The sequence below is a fragment of the Alosa pseudoharengus genome, unplaced genomic scaffold, assembly GCF_046254945.1.
Source record: "Alosa pseudoharengus isolate Yale_2024_CS ecotype anadromous, Long Island Sound unplaced genomic scaffold, YU_APseudo_1.1 YU_APseudo_1.1_scf_10, whole genome shotgun sequence".
Taxonomy (NCBI): Eukaryota; Metazoa; Chordata; class Actinopteri; order Clupeiformes; family Clupeidae; genus Alosa; species Alosa pseudoharengus.
Window position 1 is genome coordinate 26977485 of NW_027468565.1, and position 24651 is coordinate 27002135.

Here is a 24651-nt window from a genome sequence, read left to right on the forward strand (position 1 = left end):
TGTGCAGTATATGTAAATATGAGTACAAACTAACACCATAATACATAACTAGCATGTGCATGTGATATGTGTGTGTGTGCGTGTGTGTGTGGGGTGGGGGGGTGGGTTAAGCTTTACACCTCCTTTAAAGCTATGCATTCAAAAATATAAGGTCAAGTACAAATGAAGTAATCAGCAGTAATGGAACAATTCTGATATGCTATAGAGGTTCTGATATAAGTAGAGTCTGAACGTTATCACAGAGTAAATAAATGTGTGAGGAGCCATAGGACAGTATTAGCTGGAGGGGCCCATAGGTTCCTATGGTAAAAGGTTGAAGCTATTTCATAACCACAGGACAGAAAGAGCGCTGGTCTTAAGGGTGATCCAGAATAAACTATAAATAGCTAGGTATGCATTATGGAGTGTATTTACATAATCTCTTGGTTTTATGTTGGAAAGCCATTAAACATTAAATGGGCACTGTAAATTTTACAACACCGATGAGTTTTGGATTTTCTTGGTTTCAGCTGATGTTAGGTTACAGTTAAACTGCCTGGTTGTTATCCTACCATTGTCATTGTGTGCTCAGGGTACACCAACACACACTTACTCTCTCTCTCTCTCTTTCTCTCTCTCTAATAGACGCAAACACAACAGCCGTACACTCATATTGAAACACAGGACAGGAAAAGCTAGTGCAGTCTTAATCCTTTCACAGTGCGAGGGGATCCAGTGATAATCTTCTATAGGTTAGGTTAGGTGGAAATTGTCTTTGAAATGCTTCCACATGTGATGAGAAGTAGAACTGATAGCATGTATTCATATATTCATTAACGCTAACTGCTCCAGAAACATACTACTGACAATAAAGCATTCTTTGTCAACAAGTTATAAGTCATGAAAAACACAGGAAACAGGGAAAAACAGAAATGTAATCCTGAACAGGAAACCAGCTCTAATATGCTTTTTTGGCAGTCACAAGAGCCGCCATATACATGAATAATTGTCCATGTTGAGAAATGCGTTCTTGACGGGCCTCTAGAGTGTGATTGTCTACTATACTGTACATAGGCTATGACATGGTTAATTTAGTGTGGTGTGTGTGTGTGTGTGTGTGTGTGTGTGTGTGTGTGTGTGTGTGTGTTTGTGTATGTGTGTTCTGATGCAGTTGTGTGTGTAAAAGATGCGGGACAGGGCTGGTGGTTGTGGTAACAGTCTCTAAATGATGTGCTGCTTAAATATGTACAGAGAACATGTTCCTCAGGAGGCTTCTCACAGCCTGGGAACTGGCAGAGACATTAGGGCCAGAGCAGAGTGAGAAGTTCAGTTCATAGCAGAGTTCATGTGTGTGTGTGTGTGTGTATGTGTGTGTGTGTGGGGGGGTGGGGGGGGGGGGTAACTACGTAATTGTGTGTGGAGAGTGTGTGTGTTCTTACATTTTTTATGATACTATTGTTGTTTGACGTCTTCTGGGATCCTGGATCATTATGCAAGGACGTGACCCTGGTGCGGCGTGAGCTACGAGCAGGGAGGACAGAGAGAGCAATTACTGACGTGGAACTTTCACATATTCTAAAAAGATACTTCACTTTTCACACACTCTTCCCAGGTGGGCGTCCTTCAGGATTAGAAATGCTTAAATGGCTGAATGCTAACTTTATCAAGGTTAACACTTAACAACACTTAACAACATTTAACACTTTACTTCTCTCTTCCCTCTCAGCACTCACCTCGGTGTGTGTTAGGCGTTCCCACCCTCCGCTGGGGAGAGAGAGAGATAAAGAAACAGAGAGGAGAGAGAGAGAAGGAGAGGGAGAGAGAGAGAAACATAATATAAACATATTTTGATATACAGAGATTGTTACATTCTTTCTAATCCTACAGAAGGTTGTTTGTACATCTCCTGAAAGCTAATAATAATGGAAGCATGCAAGCACAAGCATTTGGTTGGTTGGCCCGCACCACTGCACCTTGTCAGATCCAGATTTCCGTGACAAGACAAATAGACTACATGCTGCGTTTGGGCACGGGGAAGTCAATGACAAATTTGTGAGTGTCCTTCTTCGCAGAGGTTCAGGACAGAATAACAACCTCACCAATTACCCTAATTGTCTTTGTCAGGGAAATGAGAGAGATGTCTCCCGGTGTCCTGAGAGAGAACAATCCATCTCCTGAATCCACCATTATGGCACAGATCTTCTTTCAAGCGGAATGCTTTCTTATAATCCTACCAGACTACAAGACCACATTCACACTAGTCCGATTTTCTTTTTAAAACATTGTTTCGCTTTAACCTGAATCACAGATCACATGACCATTCATGCCCAGAGGCCAGTAAAGCTTGTGTTTTGGTCTCTATGTTGCATTCATCGCTGGCAGGCTAGTAGTGCAAGTTGAGTCTCTTTTTTTTTACATCATTGTGTTTAAATATTAGTGTATTCACTGTCCACACAAATACAAAAGGATTGCGTTTAATGAATATGGGGCAGACAGCCTTTTCAAATTGTTCGGTTTCAGGAGCTTGAAAATACTGGAGTAGTAGTGTGGTTGAGAGGCAAAAATGAAAAGAAAGTCTTTCGTTTTCAAACGAAAACATAGTAATGTGGACTTCGCCTAAGGCTCTGAGTTTGAACAAACAAAAACAAAACCCTGATATTGCTCTTAGGCCAAATTAATTCAATTCAAATTCTTTCAAACTAGTGGTCTGTAACTTATTAAAAGTGAGTTGTTTTTTTAAGTGTATTTTTTGGGCTTTTTGCCTTTATTTGGACAGGACAGTGGAGAGTGACAGGAAGCAAGTGGGAGGGAGAGAGAGATGGGGTGGGATTGGGAAATGACCGCAGGTTGGATTTGAACCTGGGTCCCCGTGGGCACTCGGACCCGTATATGGTCGAGCGCTGTAGCCTGCTGCGCCACAGCGCCCCCCATTAAAAGTGAGTTTTATAAAATGATTATATTACAATTACGATTATATTTCAATATAACAGCATTACATCATTGATGTTTTCTGTAAGCAGACCGTATCTCCTGGTTGGCATTTTAGGACCCCTCTGACAGTCATAAGAAGACATCTTGTCAAGCACCTGGCGGCTGGCGTTAGGGTTCAGTTAGCTCCAGCCATGCACAGGACACTCCTCTGGCCTCTCGCTGGCAGCGAGACAGATAAACAGCCGCCGGCGAGCGGGCCAACCCTCCATCACAGAGCTGTGGGCTGCAATTAGCGCATGTCCACCCGACGGTGTTACTGCTCCCTGAACTGGAAGCCCTCCTCTCATCCCCTTCTTTTACACACACACTCTCCCCATGTTCACACACACACACACACACACACACACACACACACACACACACACACACACACTCCCTGAGCCACTGACTTCCCCTTCTCAGTACCTTCCTTTTACACACACACTCTCTCCATGCTCTTACACTCACAGCTGCGCTGTTCCTGTCCCATCCCATCTGATACAACAGGGCATATGCACACACACACACACACACACACACACACAAACACACACACGCACACACACACTATCTCTCTCTCTCACACACACACACACACACACACACACACACACACACACACACACACACTCATACTCACAAATGTATACACGCACGCATACACACACACACACACACACACACACACACACACACACACACTTCCTTGTCATATGCTGTGACTGTGTGTATGACGATATTTAGGTTTGGCTGTTTTACTACGGTAGTACTTAAACCGTCATCATCTGGCAAGAGCTTCACGCTGGACAAAATTCAAGACACTGGGGCGGTGTTGCCTGCTTCACACTGTGCTCTGTGGCGTTAGCGATGTCATTACTCCACACTCAGGTGGGGGTGCTTTGGCATCTCTGTCGCTACAAGGGAAGCTATTGCTATTACAACACACATTACTCTCTACAGACCAAAACATTACCATGTTCTATTCGTATAATGTATTCTCTAGCAATGATCTAGCAATCATCACAATGCAATTTTGACCTTTTTACTTTTTACAAGTCCCCATGCTGCTAAGAAATGACCTACAAAGTAATGTGTGGTATCTTAAATTGCTTTGTGGTTTGAAACATAATCAATCAAGTTCATTATTTTAAGATGAGACACGGTTGGTTTCTTGCCATTACAGCCCTTAATGGCTCAGTAATTAAATCAAAGATGTGCCACGACTGAGATTTATATACATGAAAAACTAAAACTATGCACAATGATGCCAATTATTTTCACCTTTGACTTTCTAACCATATAGATTACAGGGCATATAGGATTTGTGTACCTTATAAATGTACCTAATATCACTATTTACACCATAGTTTCATTCTGGATATGATCTGCAGAGAACTTCACACGACCTCCACTCATGTGTCTTTCCAGATCTGACAGACAGCACTGGACTCTTGGCTAAAGCATGGAGTGTCTAGCTAGCCAAACTCAGCCTATAAGTGGCACTCAGCAGAGCTTTGAGATAGACACACAGCACACACACATAATCTAGCCATTTTCTATATCTTCAAATACCAAAAAAAGGTTGGTTGTCGGAAGTGCTTCGTCACTGATATCTCTCGAAAGCAGGTGCTCTTTGGTTTCAAGGGAATACTTCTTGTCTTAAAAGAGTGTGCCTTTGGAATCTTTTGGTCAGACTAGCCATTTTCTACTTAATTTCCCACCTGCTCCCTCACACTGCCTCTGACTGGCGTTTAGTAGTGCCATAGCAGGTAGGTGTAAGAGATTAAAGTGAGATGGGGTGATAGTCCCCCTGAAGCAGAAATGAGGGCCACTCACGCATGGCATATTGGGGACAGCCTTAAAGGCTAATTCTATTTGAAAATGGCCAAGGCATACAATTAAGGAGTCGTTAGGTGGTTTAAAAAATGTTTTTGACTTTCTGAACACTTTGCTAATCTAATACAGGCTTAAAGGTTTGTCCAATAAATGTGTCATTGGAGGAGTTCAAGAACTGTGTTTATAATGGCAGGAATATAATTCCTGTTAACTACAGACAACCTATATCAACAGATAGATGCAATATTAACACTTATTCACACAGTAATAGATATCTTAGACAATGTTCGCAGTGATAAGTGTTTGGTGATTGGTGCATAGGTGCAAGGCTAAGTAGCCAACCTATGATTTTCTTTTTTTATGTTGGTGTTAGTATAGTTAGTCAGTCAGGTTTGGAGTTGGAGTTTGGAGTTGGACCTTGTCATTCATATTAGCTAGAGCGATAGTTTTTCGCCGTTATCGTTCTAGTTACCATTCTTGGTGTGAACGTTCCTTTATTCTCAGCCAGCAGCTCCCAAGTGTTTGGTGATTGGTGCCCTGGTGCTCTGCTGCTCAGGTACCTCTGATGGTGCTCTTATTCATTCCCGGTTACTTCATATGCGTTGTGAGGATGACAAACGGACAGTCCTCACCTTTACTCTCCGCCAGCAGCTCCTCGGCCATCAGGTTGTCCTGTCGGTTGCCCAGCACGAAGGCCAGGAAGGAGAGGATGAGGGCGTCCAGGATGCCCATGATGGCCAGGATGTAGGCCCAGCGCACTGAGCACGCTCCGATGGAGTACTTGTCCGTCTGCTCCCCGCACATGCTCTGCACCTCCTTGGCGTCCCAGCCGTCCGGGTAGATCATGCAGCCCAGCACCAGACACACACCTGTCCAGGCAGGGAGGGAGGGGGCCAGAAGAGAAGGACGAAATCAATGTCAAAGAAGGAATTAAATAATGATGAGATGTTGAGAGGAACAGTGGTGCGGAGCACGAAGTGAGACAGTGGACAGATCAAGAGGTTTCGAAATGGGGACGCAGAGAGGTGGGAGGAGCTGGAACAGTTCAAGAGAATAACTGAAAGTTGGAAAGGACCAGAGAGAGAGGGAGAGAGATGGTGAAGAGAGAGAGAGAGATTGTGATGAGAGAGTAAGAGGGAGAGAGAGATGGTGATGATGAGAGAGAGAAATCTTGTAAATGTATGTCTAAATGTTCTGCTTTGGCAATGCAAAAATATTTGTCATGCTAATAAAGTTCACTTGAATTGAATTGAATTGAGAAAGAGAGAGAGAGATGGTGATGATGAGAGAGAGAGAGAAGAGAATAAGAGAGATGGTAATGATAGTGAGAGAGAGAGAGAGAGAGAGAGAGATTTGAGATTTTAACTCATTCTTTATTGGTTTACAAAAACACTGAAAGATTCACACAATTAAACTTTTGTATAGGATAAAAAATATGTTCAAAAAATTAAAAGGACTACAGATGGTGACTAAAGTGCAAATTGTCATCAATGACGGAACACAGTGCCTGTCTGCAGCACCAGAGAGGGAGAGAGAGAGAAAGAGAGAGAAAGAGATGATGAGAGAGAGATGAAGTTAGGACACATATTCCCACTAGCACTCTAAAAGCCCTGGCGGTCATCTTTTACCCCCCTCCCTCCCCCTGGCTGTCTCGCCCCTCATTCTGCATGCCACACTTCATTCACAGCCTGATTCATTTTCTCTGCGGCTCTCCACTTAAGGTAACGGCAGGAGTCAACAATAGCCACAACAACAACAGCAACAACCAGTCGAGCAACATAAATTCAGGCCCACGAGGAGCGAGAAGCCACAAGGACAAACCACAAATCACATCCCTTCACTTTCAACCTTCAACGCCTTCGTCAGCGTGGCGAGAGAAAGCCTCCCCATATTACATGATTTTTATGCTCAGATATATGACAAAAGGCTACGGTGCAGATTTCTATTAGGCGGTTAATCGGCGTGTTCCTCTCTTGAATATTTAGTCGAGGCTCCTCGCTCAGCGTTCGGCGTTCCCGCCTGGAGCGGCCAGGATTAGATGGAGATGAAGTTCTCCTCCGGAGGTGATGGCACTGCGGAGAATCAGAGCAGCCAAAAAAGAGCTGACTACATATTACCCATAGTGCACTGTACATGAATAATGAAACACATTTACAAGTTCACCTCGCACTTCCTCCTCCTTACTGAAAAAAAAAAATATATAATTTGGTCTGTGTGCGCGCGTGAAACCCTCTGGATATAATTTTCCGGTTGATACAATGCTGTCCAGCATGAATTCCTCTGCAAGACTGCACACACATTTTGGCTGCTGTTCCGACTGTGGAGAGACACTAGTGTTGATGATACCACATCTGCTTTATTTCCGTACACCATGGTGCTACCTGTACAACAACATCCTTGCTTTTCTTTTCTCTCCCTCCCTCCTTCCCTTCCTGTCTTCCTCCCTCTCTCCCACAGCCTTACCTTCAGCTAATCTTCATTGTATCATTTTTGTACAATCACTCTTTCAAAAATGCACATTTGCTAATTTAACAATTGCTACTTTTTGCTAAACAAACACCCCCCCCTTCCCTTTTCCATATGCTGCAGCATTTGAAACATTTGTAATGTGTTTTCAGTGTTTCTGTAGACATCTGAGGAAATTCTCCTCTAGATAATGCTTAGCTGCCTGCCATGCTTTCAAGTGTCCACTTTGACGGTGAGGCCAAACACGCTGCCTGGCCACTCCTGCACCAGGCCTCATTAAGGTCTTACACTTTAATATTCCTCAGCAGGCAAAAACAACATCAGGGCGATGAGAACGCAAGTGAAGAGATAGAGAGAGAGAGAGAGAGAGAGAGAGAGAGAGAGATAGAGAGAGAGACAGAATGAAAGAGAGAGGAGGGAGAGCAAGAAAGAGAGGGAGAGAAAGAGAGGGAGAGAGAAAGAGAGAGAGGGAGAGAGAGAAAGACAGAATGAAAGAGGGAGGAGGGAGAGCAAGAAAGAAAGATAGATAGATAGATAGATAGATAGATAGATACTTTATTGATCCCCAGGGGAAATTCAAGAGAGGGAAAGAAAGAGAGAGAAAGAAAGGGAGAGTGAAAGAGAGGGAGAGAAAGACAGAGAGAGAGTGAGAGAGAGAGAGATGGCCACTGCAGACACACTGCGTACCTTGCAGTAGCTTCTTTAAGTTTCCCCTCACAAATCCCGCAGCAAGTCCTGTCAAAGCCAATTCACTGAGGTCTGCAGTTCAAAGGCAGTCAAAATATATCAAAGAAACGGGCTAGCTGCTGTGCACACCACCAGCTATATTTACGGCCCATGTATCCACACAGCAGCTTGCTGTCCTACACTTTGAGGCAAAGTGCACACAGGTGGCAGCTAGCTGCCCATCACTCGTCCAGCCCTCAACTGACAGCATTACGGAGATGTCCAGTGGCCTGGTGCAGAACAGCTAGCTGAAGGAGAGCTGGTTTGGTTGTGAGCCACCGGGAGTTTGCCATGTTTTAGAATTAAGGTGGATGAATTATTAAAGGTCTGCTCCTCTTTGGCTGCATGCCAAGTGTTTATTATTTTATTTATACTGAGAATGACATGTTAGAGCAGTGGCCTGAATTGCACGCTGAGGTACAAAAGGCTCAGGGAGATATGATGTGGTTTGCAGCTGCCACATGCTTCATGGTAGCAGTGTCAGAGAGGAAGGAGTGGAGGAGAGGGCCCATATGTTTTGAGGGTTTCTGGGAGATGGAGGAGCATAACACTGCTTCAAAGTCAGCAAGGGGATCTCAGAAGATCAGTTCCCTCTGTCCACCACTAGGAGAGCTGTACAGTCAGTGCTCTCCCCTGAAAATAGCGTGTCATAACAACACAGGCACATGTATGCTACACAAGCTCTGAGGCAGGCTAATCCACCCCCACCCCAACACACACACTCACACACCGCCTCATCACACACCAGTTCCCTGCCAGCTACCCCTTTCAAACTCTGCACACGCAGACACAATCTGTCCCTCTGCAAAACCCGCTGTTGCGTAACAGAGACTTTAACTCAGAGAGAATTAAACAAACAAACAAAAAACAAATGTAAACATGGCCCCATCTTCCCTCCATGAAGGGAAATAAAAAACTGTATCACCACCAGATGTTGAAAAGACAGATGGGAGGGTTTAGGATAGATTGTTTCTTCCCCCTTTAGATGCAGATCTTTGGCACATGAAGCCTGAAGTAGCCTAGCTATTTCCTTCCAGATACTTAAAGAGGTTACAATTAATTCTAACGAGCCTCTAGCAGAGGAGATGACGCTGTCAAATAATTCAGCCAGTTATGAATCTGTTCATGGGTAACATTTTTAATTTTCTGCCTCTCTGCTGCTTCAATAATGCTATGAAGCGCTCTTAAGACTCTGAGTCCCATGGGCGTGTACAGTGTGCCTGGAGCCCCCCCCCCCCCCACCATCTTCACCTCTGTGCTTGAACATGATGTATGACAGCTCCGAGTTCTCCAGACTCTACCAGACTGCAGGTCTTTGATGAAGTTGCCTGTGACGGTGCAGCTGTATTTCTTTCTCTGGCATATTGATTATAAAAGCTTCGCTCAGTCTGAGCGCCTATACTATCATACAGGGCATACAAGCCAGCCATGACAAAAAAAAAAAAACTCCCTGACTTAGGAAAGCAAGGCAACAGTTTCAAAAAGAAGAGCTTGATCTATTAGCGAGAATTGGAAAATAAGCAGGTGGGTGGTCCTACAACTTCCCTTCAGGCTTCGATTGGCATCTGATTGGAAACGTTTAATAGTGACTGGGAATAATAGGGAATAAATGTCTTAGGGAAAAACAGTCAAACATTACATTCACTTACCATATTACTTTATAGCGTGAGACCTTTTCATTTGAACGATGAGGGGAGAGCAGAATCAGACACAACAAATCCATGATTGATAGTCATTGAAAAGGCCTGCTGCCCTTCAAACAAGAGGAAATGCACCATCCATCTTATTGCACATTTCTTCCCTTTTCAAAGTCACTTAATTTTGCAGATATACATTTGAAACACATTGACACCAGTGGACGAGTCTATATGAATGGGAGTGGGAATGCAGGGAGTATAGAATCCTGATCATGGTTTTTAACAGACCAACAGCAAACACCATTGACAGAGGAGGAAAAAGCTGAACACAGACAGCAACAAGACATGGATGGATATACAGTACAGACAGCAGCAAGACATGGATCTGCAGACAGCAATAAGACATGGATCTGCAGACAGCAATAAGACATGGATGGATCTGCAGACAGCAATAAGACATGGATGGATATGCAGAAAGCAGCAACACATGGATCTGCAGACAGCAATAAGACATGGATGGATATGCAGACAGCAATAAAACATGGATGGATATCTACTTACTGGGATTGCAGTGAGAAAATTAGTTCTGCTATTTATCAGATTTCTCACACGAACAATTATGGGCCGAAATGTTCTGCGTCACAAGGGGCATAAATGCTCACAATTATTCTGACAGATTAATTTTCCACTCCGTGAGAATGATGAGCACAAATCAAGTCATCTGCGCAGGCATGAGACCCAAACCAAGGCCAATTAGCGAGCGCTAAGATACGCCCGTACCCTCCTCAGGTTATCACCGAGTCATTCTGGCACTCCAAGCCGTATGCACTGACGCACGGGACGGGTGTCACGTTCACACACACACACACGCAATCACTCACACACAGTCACACACACACAGTCACTCACACACAGGCAGTCACTCACACATACTGTAGTCACACACACACACACACAGTCACTCACACACACGCAGTCACTCACACATAGTCACACACACACACACACAGTAACTCACACACACGCAGTCACTCACACACACACACTTGAGAGGAGACCAAAGCAGCGCCAGAACCGGAGCGTTTAAAATAGCCACTACCGTCGGCGCCACCGCAACCCTCTGGATTACAAATCAGCAGACACTCACACACACACACATATGCACACACACACTCACACACACACACACTCACAATGACCTGGTAAGCTCCTCTGAACCGCGCCCCTATGCAGGTGATCTCTGTGCATCTATCTCTCTCTTTCCCCATTCTCCCCCAGTTCTTCTCTTTCTGTGTTTCTCTCTCTCTCTCTCCCCCCATTTTACCCCTGGTTCTTCCCTTTCTCTCTCTCTCCCCCCATTTTACCCCTGGTTCTTCCCTTTCTCTCTCTCTCCCCCCATTTTACCCCTGGTTCTTCCCTTTTTGTGTGTTCCTGTTGTCCTACTCAGCATGGTACCGATTGAGGGGCCTTGTGGGTAGTGCACACCGGAGCAGCGGATGCACGCCCCACACTCACTGTAGCTGTCAGTTAGTGAAGTAACAAATGATAACGGACAGCACTACGCCCCCCCCCCCCCATCCCTCTTCTTCCCCTCCTCCATCTCTCATTCGCTCCCACAGGCAGAGACGAGCATGTCGTGATGTCACAGAAACACACAGAGAAGAGTGAGGGAGAGGTAAAAGGAAGAGAGAGAGAGAGACGGAGAGGTGGAGATAGAGACAGATCTCCTGCAGAGTGCTAGGTCCTCTCCCCTGGCTCCCAGCATGCTCTTGGGCTCACACATACGTCACGAGACTCCGCTGCCATATGCCAGGGCCCCTAGGACAAGCTCGCATATGTGCTTCATGTGAGCTATTTGCAGCGCTGGGTCCTAAGCACAGAAGATACTACCAGCCTTCAACAAGGTATCTCAATCCACTGACAAGGAGAGCCTCTTTTATTAGAGCGAGGACTGTAAATGACTTTGTAGACACGAGAAAATTGATCTTTGGTGGCCATGGTGCCCTTAGATTTATATTGGGGTGAGGGAGAGTCATGATGAAAGGCTTAATGAGAGAGTGGGGCATGTAGCAGGTACAATGATGAGGAGGCAAAGTGCACTTCTCCATTCATCGGTGTGACAGCAATTGTGTGGTGACTTTCAATGTGTGTGCATGTGTGTGTGCGTCACAGAGCTACAGTGTAGTGTGCATATGTGTGTGTCGCAGAGCGAGTGTGTGTGTGTGAGGATGGAAGTGAATCTGAAGAGACCAGAGTGTATGCAGACTCCATCATTCTATCTCCTTGTGTGAATGTGTGTGTGAGTGTGTGAATGTGTGAGTGTGTGTGTGAATGTGTGTGTGAGTGTGTGAATGTGTGTGTGAGTGTGTGTGTGAATGTGTGTGTGAGTGTGTGAATGTGTGTGTGAATGTGTGTGTGAGTGTGTGAATGTGTGTGTGAGTGTGTATGCATCCCATTGCAGAGACCAGTGCCTCTGCTCCTCTCTACTGAACACATCTGCAGCACATTTAAGACCCCATGAAATGGGATTAGCATGTTTTGTCTCCGTCTGAATCCCAGTTCTTTCTTCTCGTTTAAGGACTCGCTACTATGAGCATATAAAAATATACACGATGTGTGTGCGTGTATAAAATCCTGTAAAGACACGCATATTTATCGCTCATTCACACACATACGGACACATGCTGCATCTCAGAGCGTGTCTCCACTGGCGTATGAGGGCTTTATCGTTGCCGATGCTACACTGTGTCTATTCCTCACTGCGCCATTTCGTCTGTGTGACTGTGGCTGACGCTTGCTCTCCTCTTGTGGCGTTTTTTTCTTTTTTTCAACAGAGGCACGACACTGACTCTGTGAATGCCAAGAATTCTGTGCGAAATTCGTTCTCTCTGCAGTCTCATTAGAGTAGATGGCAGGCGGCACAGAATGACTTGGTGAGATGAAAGCTATTTCTCAGAGTCTGTATTTGTTAAGCTGACTACAGGGCTTACACTCGGCAAGGAAAGTCAAAAGAATGAGAGAAGAGCACGCCTCCCGTGCCTTCCAAATGATGGTAGGGGCTTTATGGGTCTGAAATGGGACCAGAGCGAACCATTTGAATACTAAAGGGGGGTGTGTGGGTGACACAAGGGAGGGAAGTGTTAACAGTCAGAAACAGTCAGGTGGTGTGGATCTCTGCACATGACACTGCATGTCTCAGTGTGTGTGTGTGTGTGTGTGTTTGAGAGGGAGAGAGAGAAAGAGAGAGAGAGTGTGTGTGTCTCCCTGCATAGATGGATTAACTTCCCGATGCACTGGAAGAGTGGACACTGACACCTGCTCTGCTCCTTGGCACTCCATCATCACTGTCACGCCGCCTGCTGTGGCACAAGGTTCCGCTGGGCATCGTGTTCTTGTCTCCCGCTACCTGGCACTGAGACTAGTGGACTTTCATATCGCCACAAATAGTGCACCAGCCTGCAGACAACAGCTATCCATCACAGCCATTCCACTGGGGGCGTGGGATACAAATTGATGACATATTAGTTGCACTTCACCCATCATCATCAAGTGCGATGATTGATGATCCAAAAAATGCACCTGTAGTATGCAAGAGACTGTGAGGGTGATTACAATATTCTGTATCTGACACATGATTTATTAACGAGGAGCTCATATCTCCCCTTTAGCTCACTTAGCCAAGATAGAGATATGTAAACAACATCAGAGCAGCAAATACTGGTCATTAAATATCAATTTGTGCCTTGTAACAAGGAATGGAAAACGGGTCTGTGACTGGGATTGTTTCTAACAGTTTTGTCATTGGAGTAACATTCAGCTCCATTTACCGGATCTGTTGTGACCTTGACATGACCTTTTCTCTTCTTTTTGTGACCACTGCATGACTAATAGTTCTGATGGCAGCTGATTTGAGGGCAGGGGGGTCTAACCTAATCTATACCCTATACTCTAGATATGTTTGATTTGCAGTGCAGCGTGTCTAATCCAACCTATACCCTATATACTCTAGTAATACTCTAGATATGTTTGTGGCAGGGAATGATGCCTTATGAGTGAAATCCAAAATGTCACAACTCGACTGCACAATGAACACAATCCTCCAGACACAGTGATCCATATGTGTGCTTGAAGCCTGGCAGTAAGACTTGAGGTGACCTGCGGTATGTGTGTGTGTGTGTGTGTGTGTGTGTGTGTAGAGAGACTGCAGACAGCGTTCAGCTTGTCTGGTGAGGTGGTGTGGGACACGTGTGAATGCTCAGGGGAGGCAGTAGCATGGCGGTAGCGTTGGCAGCGAGAGCCACACATCATCTCAGGAGAAACAAGGAGACAAGAGGTGACTCAACACACAAGGACACTTTGGAGCAGCCAGTGCTTTGATGTGCCTATAGTTTTGAACAGAGCTCTGTTCTAGAATCTTTGGTTTTGAAACAAAACAAACTCATGAAGCATCTCACACTATTTTTTCTAAAATAGTGTGATATTTTTATAAGTCTGCACAGACTGACTATCTCAAGGATAGGAGTGGTGGGGGGAAAAGGGTTGTGTGCAATATAGAGTATGCAATTCTGATGAAAGGCAGTTGATATTGGAGCACAACAATTCAAATGACACCCCCTCCATTTCAGAGTCCCTGGAGTAAGACGTCGCTTGAATGGAGTTGTTTACGGCTTGGCCTGGGTCACTATGTTCTCTTCTCCTTCACAGAGACGGGTTGGTGCGACTACTGAAGCCCATGCTGAATGTATACTGTAGCTATCGGACCATGAGGATAAATTTGTTGAATTTGTCCAAAAAAAAAATTAAATTAGTCTGGCAGAACTGAGCCTACAACAGAAAGCACTCAAATGGGGCAGATAAAAAATGCCTGTCGGTTGGGATCTGTTTAATTCTTCGGTCAATTTTCCAAAAAGGAAAAAAGTGTTTGCGGTTTAATTACACACAAAGACGCCTGGATCAAGGCCATCATGCCTAGGGGAAGGACAAGCTGACCTAAGGTTGACATTGTTTGTGGGCCAACACCTATCAGCTCATCCACGCTGCAGCTCCGGGTGCTTAGTCACAACCTTCCCTCGCTCACACACACACATACCCATATATAAACACACACACACACATACATACTGCTCTGAGAATATGTCGTCAATACTAATGAGACACTAGCCTGGGCTGTCAGCATCAGTTTCTCTCAACAGCTCTGGGCCCCCTCTCTCTCTCTCTCTCTCCCTTTGTCCTTCTGTGCCCCTGACCTCCACCGTGGTCCCTGACTTACCTCATGCATCCTGAAGGGATCTGTGACTGTGCTGTGATGTAGTCAGGTGAGGTTGGCTAAGCCTCGAGCCCTATCCAGGCTGGCTGAGGTACTTCATAATCACTCAGCCCTGGCAGAGGGCACCTGACCCCAAGAAACGCCAGAGCTATCAGAGAGTCACTGGAAGGTGACCAATCAATACGCTCGCACGTCTCAGGGCACAGTTGAATAGTCACAAGGTGACACCTTCAGGGAGGTGATACAGTGGATAATAAAGAGGGCTACCAAAGTGCGACCTGTTCAGCAGCATAGCCTTTAGGCGGGGATCACATTAGCCAGCGACAAGCGGTAGATTTCCTATTGTTCTCTATGGTTTGGCAGCGGAACGATGGCAACGCTGGCGTACCGCTAGCGTTGAACAAGCTGAGCGTTGAACTTGGTTCAACTTTCAAAGCGCAACGCGAGCGTATTCAATTGACAAACTGTGTTGCTTAGGAACAAGATAAAACGTATTATGGTCTGAGCGTTGCGTTACGTTTGCCACTGCCGCTGGCTGATGTGATCCTCGCCTTACTGAAGCAGTTAAAGGGATTTGAAAGGCCCCTCACACTTGAGCCAGATTCTTCGCTGTGAAAACAAGGCAGTCGTCTCTGAGACACGAGAAACAATCGGTTAGGGCTAATAGGTCATTAAACTTTAAGGAGAACCAGGTTTCAGCTGGTTCTCTCTGCCTCCAGATTCTGCCACATGCAGGTCAAACCTTCTCGGTTGATTGAGAGCATTTGGCTGAACTGTCTGTTGATGCTGTGTAGCCAGAAAGTGAGAGGGCAGTGAAGCAGAGCAGTCTTATCTGAAGTTTGTGTATTTCTTTTTTTAAATTCATGTGTATAAGCAATCTTGTATGAGAGAGTTAGGCAGAAAAGCATTTGAAACATCTGTTGACAATGTAAAAGGCATAATGCCACTTGTATTTGTATTGCAGAGAAAACTGAGTGAATGATGCAGATAGCATTTCTCCATTTTAGCTATTGTAATGCTAATTTGGCTTAACTCCCCATAAATGTCATTTACCTTTTACTGTAACCGGAACCAAACAGAGCACACAGAATGGCGGATTCCTCAATTCTTATCTTATACTGGATGTCTGCAAATGTCAAGATTAATATGATGCTTTGAAAAGCACTGATGCCATGTAAGATTAGCTCCTTTACTCTGGAATAGTCTTCTTCCCTGTGACATAAAATCTGGAATAGTCTTCCCCATGACGTCAAATCTGTAATAGTCTTCCCTATGATGCCAAATATAGAATAGTTTTCCCCATTGCGTCAAATCTGCACCTCTATTGCTCCTTTTAAAGGTGCAAATGTGGGGTTCTGTAGGTTTCGGGTTGTCTTGAAAGTAGCCACACAACACTCTTTCATTGCCTTACATTGTTTTTAATAAAGCCGGCTCAGTGCTAGCTGGATTGAATGCTAACTTTACTGGATATCTGGGCATTTTTTACATCAAAACACTAGTTTTTTCACATTCTGTTGATATTTCTAGGTCATGTTTGAGTGTTGACTTAAAAAAACCTTATTGAAGTCATTAAAAAATCCAGCCATGAAGAAAACATTAACAGCACAGCACACTACTTGGTTTGAAATAGCTTTTTATATGGTAGTTTGTTGAAAAGCAACACAAAGAGGGACCTTAAATAAATTATCAGTTTTGCCTCAGGGAAACAAAAAATATTTACAGTCATTAACAAACTTGTTCAAAGGAGTCCTGCCTAACCTCTTGAATTCAGTTTCTTTTTTATTGGAGACAGATTTAAGTGCATTTGTATTTGCTCTACCTGGCCACGCTCTCATTGAAACCAATTTCTAAAGCCAAGTTAGACCACTGGTCCAAGGTTTTCAATATGTTGCCATCAAAAAATGTGAACTAATGCCACATTCCAGTCGTGAAACAATGTCACTTCCGTGTAAAAACCTGAGCTGGTTGTGTTGCAGTTAGTCAACAAGTCATGAGAACAATGCTACAGTTTGTTAGTAATTGTCTGTTGTTAGTGATATTACCAGATATAGCAATACCAGTTTGAAACAAAGCATTACTATTTTATACAACTGTTTATGCAACAGTGTTTTACCCAAACAAATGTCACAGCAACATAGCTACAGATAGAGGGGACACTATTGTTTCTACAACTTAAAGAGACACAAATCAGACAGAACTTTTAATAAACAGAGTATATCTACGACTCTCATTTATCGTTAATGGTACTCTGGGTTCGAACGAGCAGAGTCGGGATACAACTTCAGGGGACGTTCCATTTGGAACTTCCTGTTAGTTGTTGGGAAAACAACACGGTGACTGACCTGGGCGGACAATTGGAATGCGGCATAATACTTCTCTTCGCTTCGGCTTTCTAAATCTGCTTAAAGGGTACAGAACTGGGGAGTTAAATGCAATAAAATGCATCGCCACTTTCAATATGAGAGTAATACTGACTTGGCATTTGCCAGACAGAAAGCACACCAATGGCTTCTCCAGATCTATCTATTTCTTTGCCTCGCACGACTCGAGTGACAGCACTGCAATGTCATGCCCAACCTCTGTGGTTGACTTCTGACGGTCAGAAACGCAATCTCCTCCTGCCACACTCGTCACCGCAGGATATCTCATGAGTCTGGTCTGTCAGTCACCAATATCAATCAGAGGCCAGAGAACCTGCAGATAAATATCTAATAAGAAGATGGAATTGCGTGGTTATGTTTAGTATGCTTTATGTAATATACCTTTGATTTTGCCCTGCCCATTTTAACAGCATTTTTGTGGTCCGGAATTGTTTTTCATTTAGGAGGGATAAGTGGTAGGCCTACAGTACTTGAGCAAAGCATCTAAAAACGTGGCAGTGTTCTGTCTATAGACATGGGCAAGAAAATGATTAGAATACCGTAAATGGACAGAGAAAATTCTTTAATGGCTACAGCTTAAGTGTTAAAACACATTGTTGACCTTTTCAGCAGGAGTTTCTGTAGTGTAATAATTATACACCCATTCTGAGTGATCGTGTGCACCTGTGAAATCTAGTGCAAAGTGTTCCTGGATGTTTATCAGAGATCAGAGACCTATTTTCCTATTCCTATCCTACTTCCGTTGGCCTTCTTGGCAAAAAAAAGGAGACATTGAAAAGACAGGAGAATATAGAGATGGAAAAATGTGAGAAGGGCAGAGAGAGAGAGGGAGGGAGAGAAAGAGAGCCTTGCAGGCATGTTTGGAAGCCCACCCTGTCAACATCAGCTATTTTTCACACTGCAAGCACAGAAAGCCTGTAGTGCTCAAAGCCCCATCAACTCAGGGATTAGATGCAGCAGGAATCAGCTTTCCCTTCAACTTTCCAGCTATAGGCTCTTTCAACGTGAATACTCAGCCCTTATGAAACTTCACCATCTACAAGAGCAGATGACTCTCTCTCTCGAGTACACGTGTCTGATGCAGTAAAATCTTTACAAAGAATCTCAGGTTCCTTGCATAGTGTATGGACCACTGGAAGTTACTGTATACTTCACTATTACAATTCAGGATTGAGTGAATGTTTTAAAGAAACATTAAGGAGTATAAAACTAGCAGGGTCAGCCCTATGTTCCCACAGCCCAATGGTCCCAGAGCCCTATGTTCCCACAGCTCTACTGTATGTTCCCACAGCCCAATGTTCCCACAGCCCTACTGTATGTTCCCACAGCCCAATGTTCCCAAAATTCTAAAGATTTTTTCCCCACAGCCCTATGTTCTTAGGTTTAGGCTGCGGGGTCATAGGGTCCACAGCCCTATGTTCCTAGGGTTAGGGTTAGGCTGCGGGATTATAGGGCCCACAGCCCTATGTTCCTAGGCTTAGGGTTAGGCTGCGGGATCATAGGGCCCAAAGGCCTATGTTCTTAGGGTTAGGGTTAGGCTGTGGGAACATAGGCACGCTCCCAAACTAGCAAGCTCACTAGCAAACAGTGAAGTCTTGCCTTGGCAACAGTATTTGGTACAACTCATGTCCTTACATCAAATGACCATTGATGTTCAAAAACAATCTAACTAAGTAACTTAAAATTGAAAAACTATGTTATTGCTTCAAAGTCATCTAATTCTATCTGGTTGATAATACAAATATTCTGCCATCACCTAGGCGACAACAAGCAATTCCAAAGCCAATTTGTGAGTAATATGCAAACAATTATGAAGGGAAACTTAACAAGATCAATTAATGTGTAATTTTGTGGTGAATCACCACTGCTCTTCTTATTAATTGGAATATAAATTAATTTGATAATGTTTTGCATCATATCCTCAGTGCTCTATAAATAAGCTACTTTGGGTAATCAATTGGGACAGAGTACAGAAAAAAAAACACTCTGCTGGCCTTGATGTATGAGTGAATTTATTTTGGAGGAACTGCTGCTTGACTGCTAATGACGAGTAGGCTACACAGTTCTCCAGCCACAGGGATGTCTGTCATTATTCCATATTGATTTATTGTGTGGAAGAGAAATCAAGGGCACTGAAGCAAAGGCTCGGCCAGAGGAGAGAGACGGTGGAACACACTCTGCTTTTCTGCTATTAGAATGCGTTTGGGCCCGTTGGTTTGCCGCTTACGAACGCGTCAACCTTTATATGAGGTCTCCTTCAGAGAGCTTGTCATTCCTGGCATTTCAGATGGTCTCTCCAGAAAACGCAGTTTGTGCTGTTTGACTGAGGCAGAGAGAGAATGTGAGCAAGCTGGCAGAACTAGTGCGTGTGTGTGCGCATGTGTGTGTGTGTGTATGTGTGTGTGCGCGCGCGAGCTGTTGGTGCTTATGTAACACAGCCAGATGCGCCCCGCACCTCTGCGGCGGCTCTCTGCTCACGTTGGAGAAAAGGAGCAGGGAGAAGATCAAAGGATCTTTGATTCTCAGCAGGAAGACACACTGCCACGGTCCCGCCACGGAGAGCGTCCATGGTGTGGGCTACTGTTCTGGTCACAGGGAGGCATCTGTGGCCCATGCCAATCCTGGCAAGGGCAGCGAGCATTCCCCTTTGTTAGGGATCGGGCACGCATGCACACATAGTTGGGCATGATGTGCTCACTCACTCACACAAACACACAATGGAGTTGTTTGTACATGTACATGTACACCTTGTATGAATAACGTGAGGCAATAAACCTATTCTTTCCTGATATGAACCACAAACTAAATATTAACCTTGCCACACTACTGAAGACTACAGGAGTTAAAGAGTATTTTTGTTGTTTCATGGAACATGAACATTTTTCTCCCGACACCAAGAAAACAAAAACTCAATCTCAAATCATCAGCTATTTGTTATGATTTTCGGTTCCATTTTTAGGATCATGTGATGTTAAAACATTATCGGCCCTGACTTATGCCCAGCACATCATGGGACGTAGCATGTGCAGCATGTGACCAATGCAGTGATCATCTTCTCATCCAGCTTTCAAGTTGTCTAAATAGCAAATCAACTTGCGCACCCAGTGGTGTGGCCAGGCACATTGATTGCAAATTGCTATTTTGACAATACTGAAAATGATTATGTCACTGACCATCAGTCAAACACTACAATAAAAAAATAAAAGTACGCCTTTTCTAAGAAAAACAACACAAATTAGTATGCTTTTACGTTAACAACACGGTGTGATGTCACAAGAACGGTTGTTTAGCATGAGTGCAGAACCGGATTACTTGGGAACGGCTAAGTATACAAAAGAATGCTTTACATAATTGTATTCGGTAAGGTCTGTTGTTTATGTTGATATATAGTTTGTCATGTGTTGAGTGAAGTGTTTGTGAGATATTCCACCGAGAATAATGGGTGTGGAAATAAATGTAGAGCTGTACAGAATGTAAATATAATTAAATGTCATGTCCATTCAAAGTAAATTTTCTTGTGAACCGTTTATTACAGCAACTAGCACCATTACCACCTTTCGAAAGCTGAGGCCATCTAGTTTCATGTGATATGCAGCATGTAATATCTGTGTCATGAGTACTCCGTGACGACACAACAGAGAAGAATAAGTGTGAATTTGGATACACTTTCTGTCCTTCAGAAAAAGCATACTGCCTGTATCATACGATTAAACGATTCTGCCTTCTTTAAGGCATCTTGCGTGATAAATCTTTGCGTTTATTCCATGCTAGTGATGTCACCATATGCTTTTATCAAAGATGGCTGCGCCCTGGTGGTGAAAATCTGAAATACTACCTCGTTTTCAAGCAAAACCACTTGCATTTTAGGTGCGATTGTAAAACCATATCTCACACAGGATGAAAAGCAACAGAAGAATGCTGACATTGTACATTGGTCCAAATCCACTTTAAATGCTGGTAAGGTCTAACATCCTAAGCACAAATAGTGCTGGGTCAGGTAAAGGCTTTCACGCCACATGATGCGGTTAGTTCATGCACGAGAACTTTGCTCATATAGACTGACTTTGCACTTCAAATTAAGGCCCCGTGGGTTTCAGATCATCAAAATTGGGCCCAATGTCTATGACAAGGTCATTTGAAGGACAGAGACTAGTTTTTCATCACAGAGCGCAAGCAGATATCAAGATTGCAGACGGTAGGAGATGTTTCAGAAAAGGCATTTCTGAAAGGGTACAGGACATTTCCAATGTTTCGCTTGGCTTTTCCTGCTTCCTCTTTGTGCTGACGTGCGCTCCTTCGGACCAGAACAAGGTCTCATTAGGCCTTACATTGCCCTGCAAAGTACATGGCGAAATCATGACAGTACAGTTCCATGTTTCCTTCCCAGAAATAAATGAGGTAACATTGTGTGCAGGTGTACCAAGCAAGCAGTGAAGCGTGTTTATGCAAGCATTTTCCCCTTTTTTCTGCTTTGAGCATCATTGTGAGTATATGTGCGTGCCGCAAGCATGATGATGCGTCTGTCCGTGTGATGCACTGTGTATGTGTGTATACTGTATATGTGTGTGTGTATGCATGCGTGTGGGTGTGTGTACAGTATGTGTGTGTTTCTGTGAGTGTGCCGCTGCTACCTTGTTCTCGTACACTAGCTCGTCGACCTCAGCAGGGCTGTGTGCTGCATGGCTGATGGCTGCTCCACGCCTCCAAGCTCTAATTAAATTGAACTCAACTGACTGTGTTTCTTAATTAAAACGATGGGAAAGAAAGGCTTAATGCTGCAGTTGGTTTAAAGCAGATCAACTGTTTGGAAAGAGAGCGAGTGAGCGAGCGGGCCAGTGAGCGAGAGAGAGAGAGAGAGAGAGAGAGAGAGAGAGAGAGAGAAAGAACGGTACAGAGACGGGGTAGAAGAGGCCAGGCTCGAGAGATCTTTCCACACATGAGCTGTATCCCGGTCAAATAGGTTACTGCAGCATCTCTGAATTAGTGTGCAGAAGGGGACACCGTGTGTCTGGCTGAAGTGATTGAAAAGGGTTGGAGGTCTCCACAGACAAGCTCGACGACACCATTCTCAGCAGCACGTGGACAAAAAGGAAGTAGATTGCTTTTGCAATTATCATCCACCTTGCGTCGATCCATTTCTGACATTCCTGTCAGCTCTGTCTGCTGGTTTAACTTTGTCATCCTCTGCAACCCCCCCCCCCCCCCAGCTCCACCCCCCTCACCAAATCCGCTCTTTCAGATCTTTTCCCAAAGCTGCCGTCTCATGCTGCACTGGCTTCAAAGGCTCCCCCTTACCTTTGTGTTAAGCTGTATTTGCAAAGCAACGTCACAAAACTAAATTAGCAAGGTACATAGATGGCAGAAAGGTATACATATTTCGGTGGTTTCGCAGAGAGGATGTACATTATTGTTCTTCTTTGATGTCACTAAGAAAGTGCACCCCTTTACTCATATTCAACTGTCTTGCTTATTTACAGTAGAAGGGCAATAAACTGCGCATGAGGGTTAGATACACAACCACAGATAGATTCCTAGACTTGACACCAATTAATCTCTGAAGGTGAGGTTAGTTAGATAGATAGACAGAGAGATGCTTTATTTATCCCGAGGGCTATTTAGGGTTTAGGAAATTTAGGGTTGACTGGGGTAGAAATATTGACCATTTTCTGAGAAACCTGACAGTGAATGAGACTATTAGGAAAGGTCAATCTACACTTCAGTAGCGTGGCCTACATGCATGACTGTTTATAAACCCAATGATATGGATGACTGGATCTTTCTCTCCATTGCCTCAAGTTAACTCCCCTGTGTGATATGGTTAAGAACGCTAACATTCCATTAGCGCTGTAGTTACTCAATCCCTCTCTCTCTCACACACACACACACACACACACACAAACAGTGTCTTGGGCTGACACTTCATACCTCATAAAACTGTCTCAGGGGAATTGACATTTCTGCCGGTGCAAAGGAAAGCAAGTGGCCCATGTGACAGGCGTCATTATAAAGTGAATGGCATTTCCAGCCATCAGTTTAGGAGCCTAAGTGTGTGTGTGTGTGTGTGTGTGTGTGTGTGTGTGTGTGTGACTGCTGTTGGGCAGCCTTAGTGGACAGCTTATTTGGAAGAGCAGAGCTCTAGTGAGTTCCCCCTCAGTTTCCCACCAGAGTCAGATGTCCCTTAGGTTTTTCCCCTTAGTTAGACTACTAAGTTCGTTTGTGCAACAGTTTAAGGGATTTCTTACAAGGAAAATGTTAAGGAAACCTTAAGGAGAAAACTTAAGGGTGTTTGTGCAACCGTTTTTATTTTAAGGGACCCTTATATCAGATTTTAAGGGAAAAACCTAACTTAAGGTGCTTTGTGCAACCGGCCACAGAGCTCTAGTCAGTTCACCCTCAGTTTCCCACCAGTACCACTGACAACAATACGCCTGTGTGTGGCTCTCTCACATCCTCCCTTATGAAAGATCAACACAGACGCGGCTCTTGCTCCCTGTGCTCTGTTCACTAGGAGATGAAACAGGCCTGGCCTCAGGGCCAGGCTCATATGATCAGGCCTTTACAATCACTGGCAAACTCTCACAGTGATCAACCCCGTCTCCCCTCCAAGGGACAGGGCACACTTGAGTCTCCAGGCTAACAGTCAGTCACACGCAATCTGTTTGCATCACCAAGGAACCAGCCACATTGGTTTGGCTTGTTTGGTATGGCAGTTAGGGCCTATACACAACCAAGCCATGTTGATGGGTTCCATCAAGCTGCCCTTTGGGAAGATCACCCAGCATTGCCTCATGTATCCCACAGCATCCCTCTCACACATCCCTGTCATGTTCTATCTCTAGGAACCACCATAAATCATCTTTTGGAAATGTATCTTAATGCCTTAATTTAAAAAATTAGGAAAAAATCCAACCTTTAAGGACACATTTTTCTTTGTGAATAAATAATGTATCGTAAATAAATAAATGTTCTTCCTTAAAATACAGGGGCCATAAGTATACATACCCCTATGTTAAATTCCAGTAGAGGTAGGCAGATTTTTATTTTTAAAGGCCAGTTATTTCATGGATCTAATTTTCAAATCTTAAACGTAACGGCCCACGACTGAATTAGGGCATAGTGCCTGAACACTTTAAGCCCTGCATCTGATGTAGCTAACTATATTGATTATAGTGGAAGCTATCACATCTAGTGTAGCTAACTATATTGATTTTAATGCTAGCTAATTGCTGCAGCATACAATCAGTGAAAAAACACTTGAGTTGCACGCCTGCTGTTTTCCAGCTGGGAGTGTGAGGGCCAGGTCAGGCTCCTCCTCTGTCTCTTCTCGCTCTCTCTCATTGTCACACGATAGATATGCTTCACTCAGGCAGTGGCGTGCTTGTTTGACTCT

The 24651-nt window shown here is 44.3% G+C and overlaps 1 protein-coding gene across 1 annotated transcript in view; it reads right to left on the reverse strand.

The window, feature by feature from the left end:
- Positions 1-1370: 1370 nt before the first annotated feature.
- The window catches only part of LOC143140567 (LHFPL tetraspan subfamily member 3 protein-like), a 31471-nt gene continuing 8190 nt past the window's right edge, over positions 1371-24651 (reverse strand). The window contains exons 3-5 of the mRNA XM_076301554.1: positions 5418-5654; positions 1713-1743; positions 1371-1500 (exon numbers count right to left, since the gene is read on the reverse strand). Coding sequence (XP_076157669.1) covers positions 1724-1743; positions 5418-5654 — 257 coding nt within the window. The 3' untranslated portion in view covers positions 1371-1500; positions 1713-1723. The remainder of the gene's footprint in view (positions 1501-1712; positions 1744-5417; positions 5655-24651) is intronic.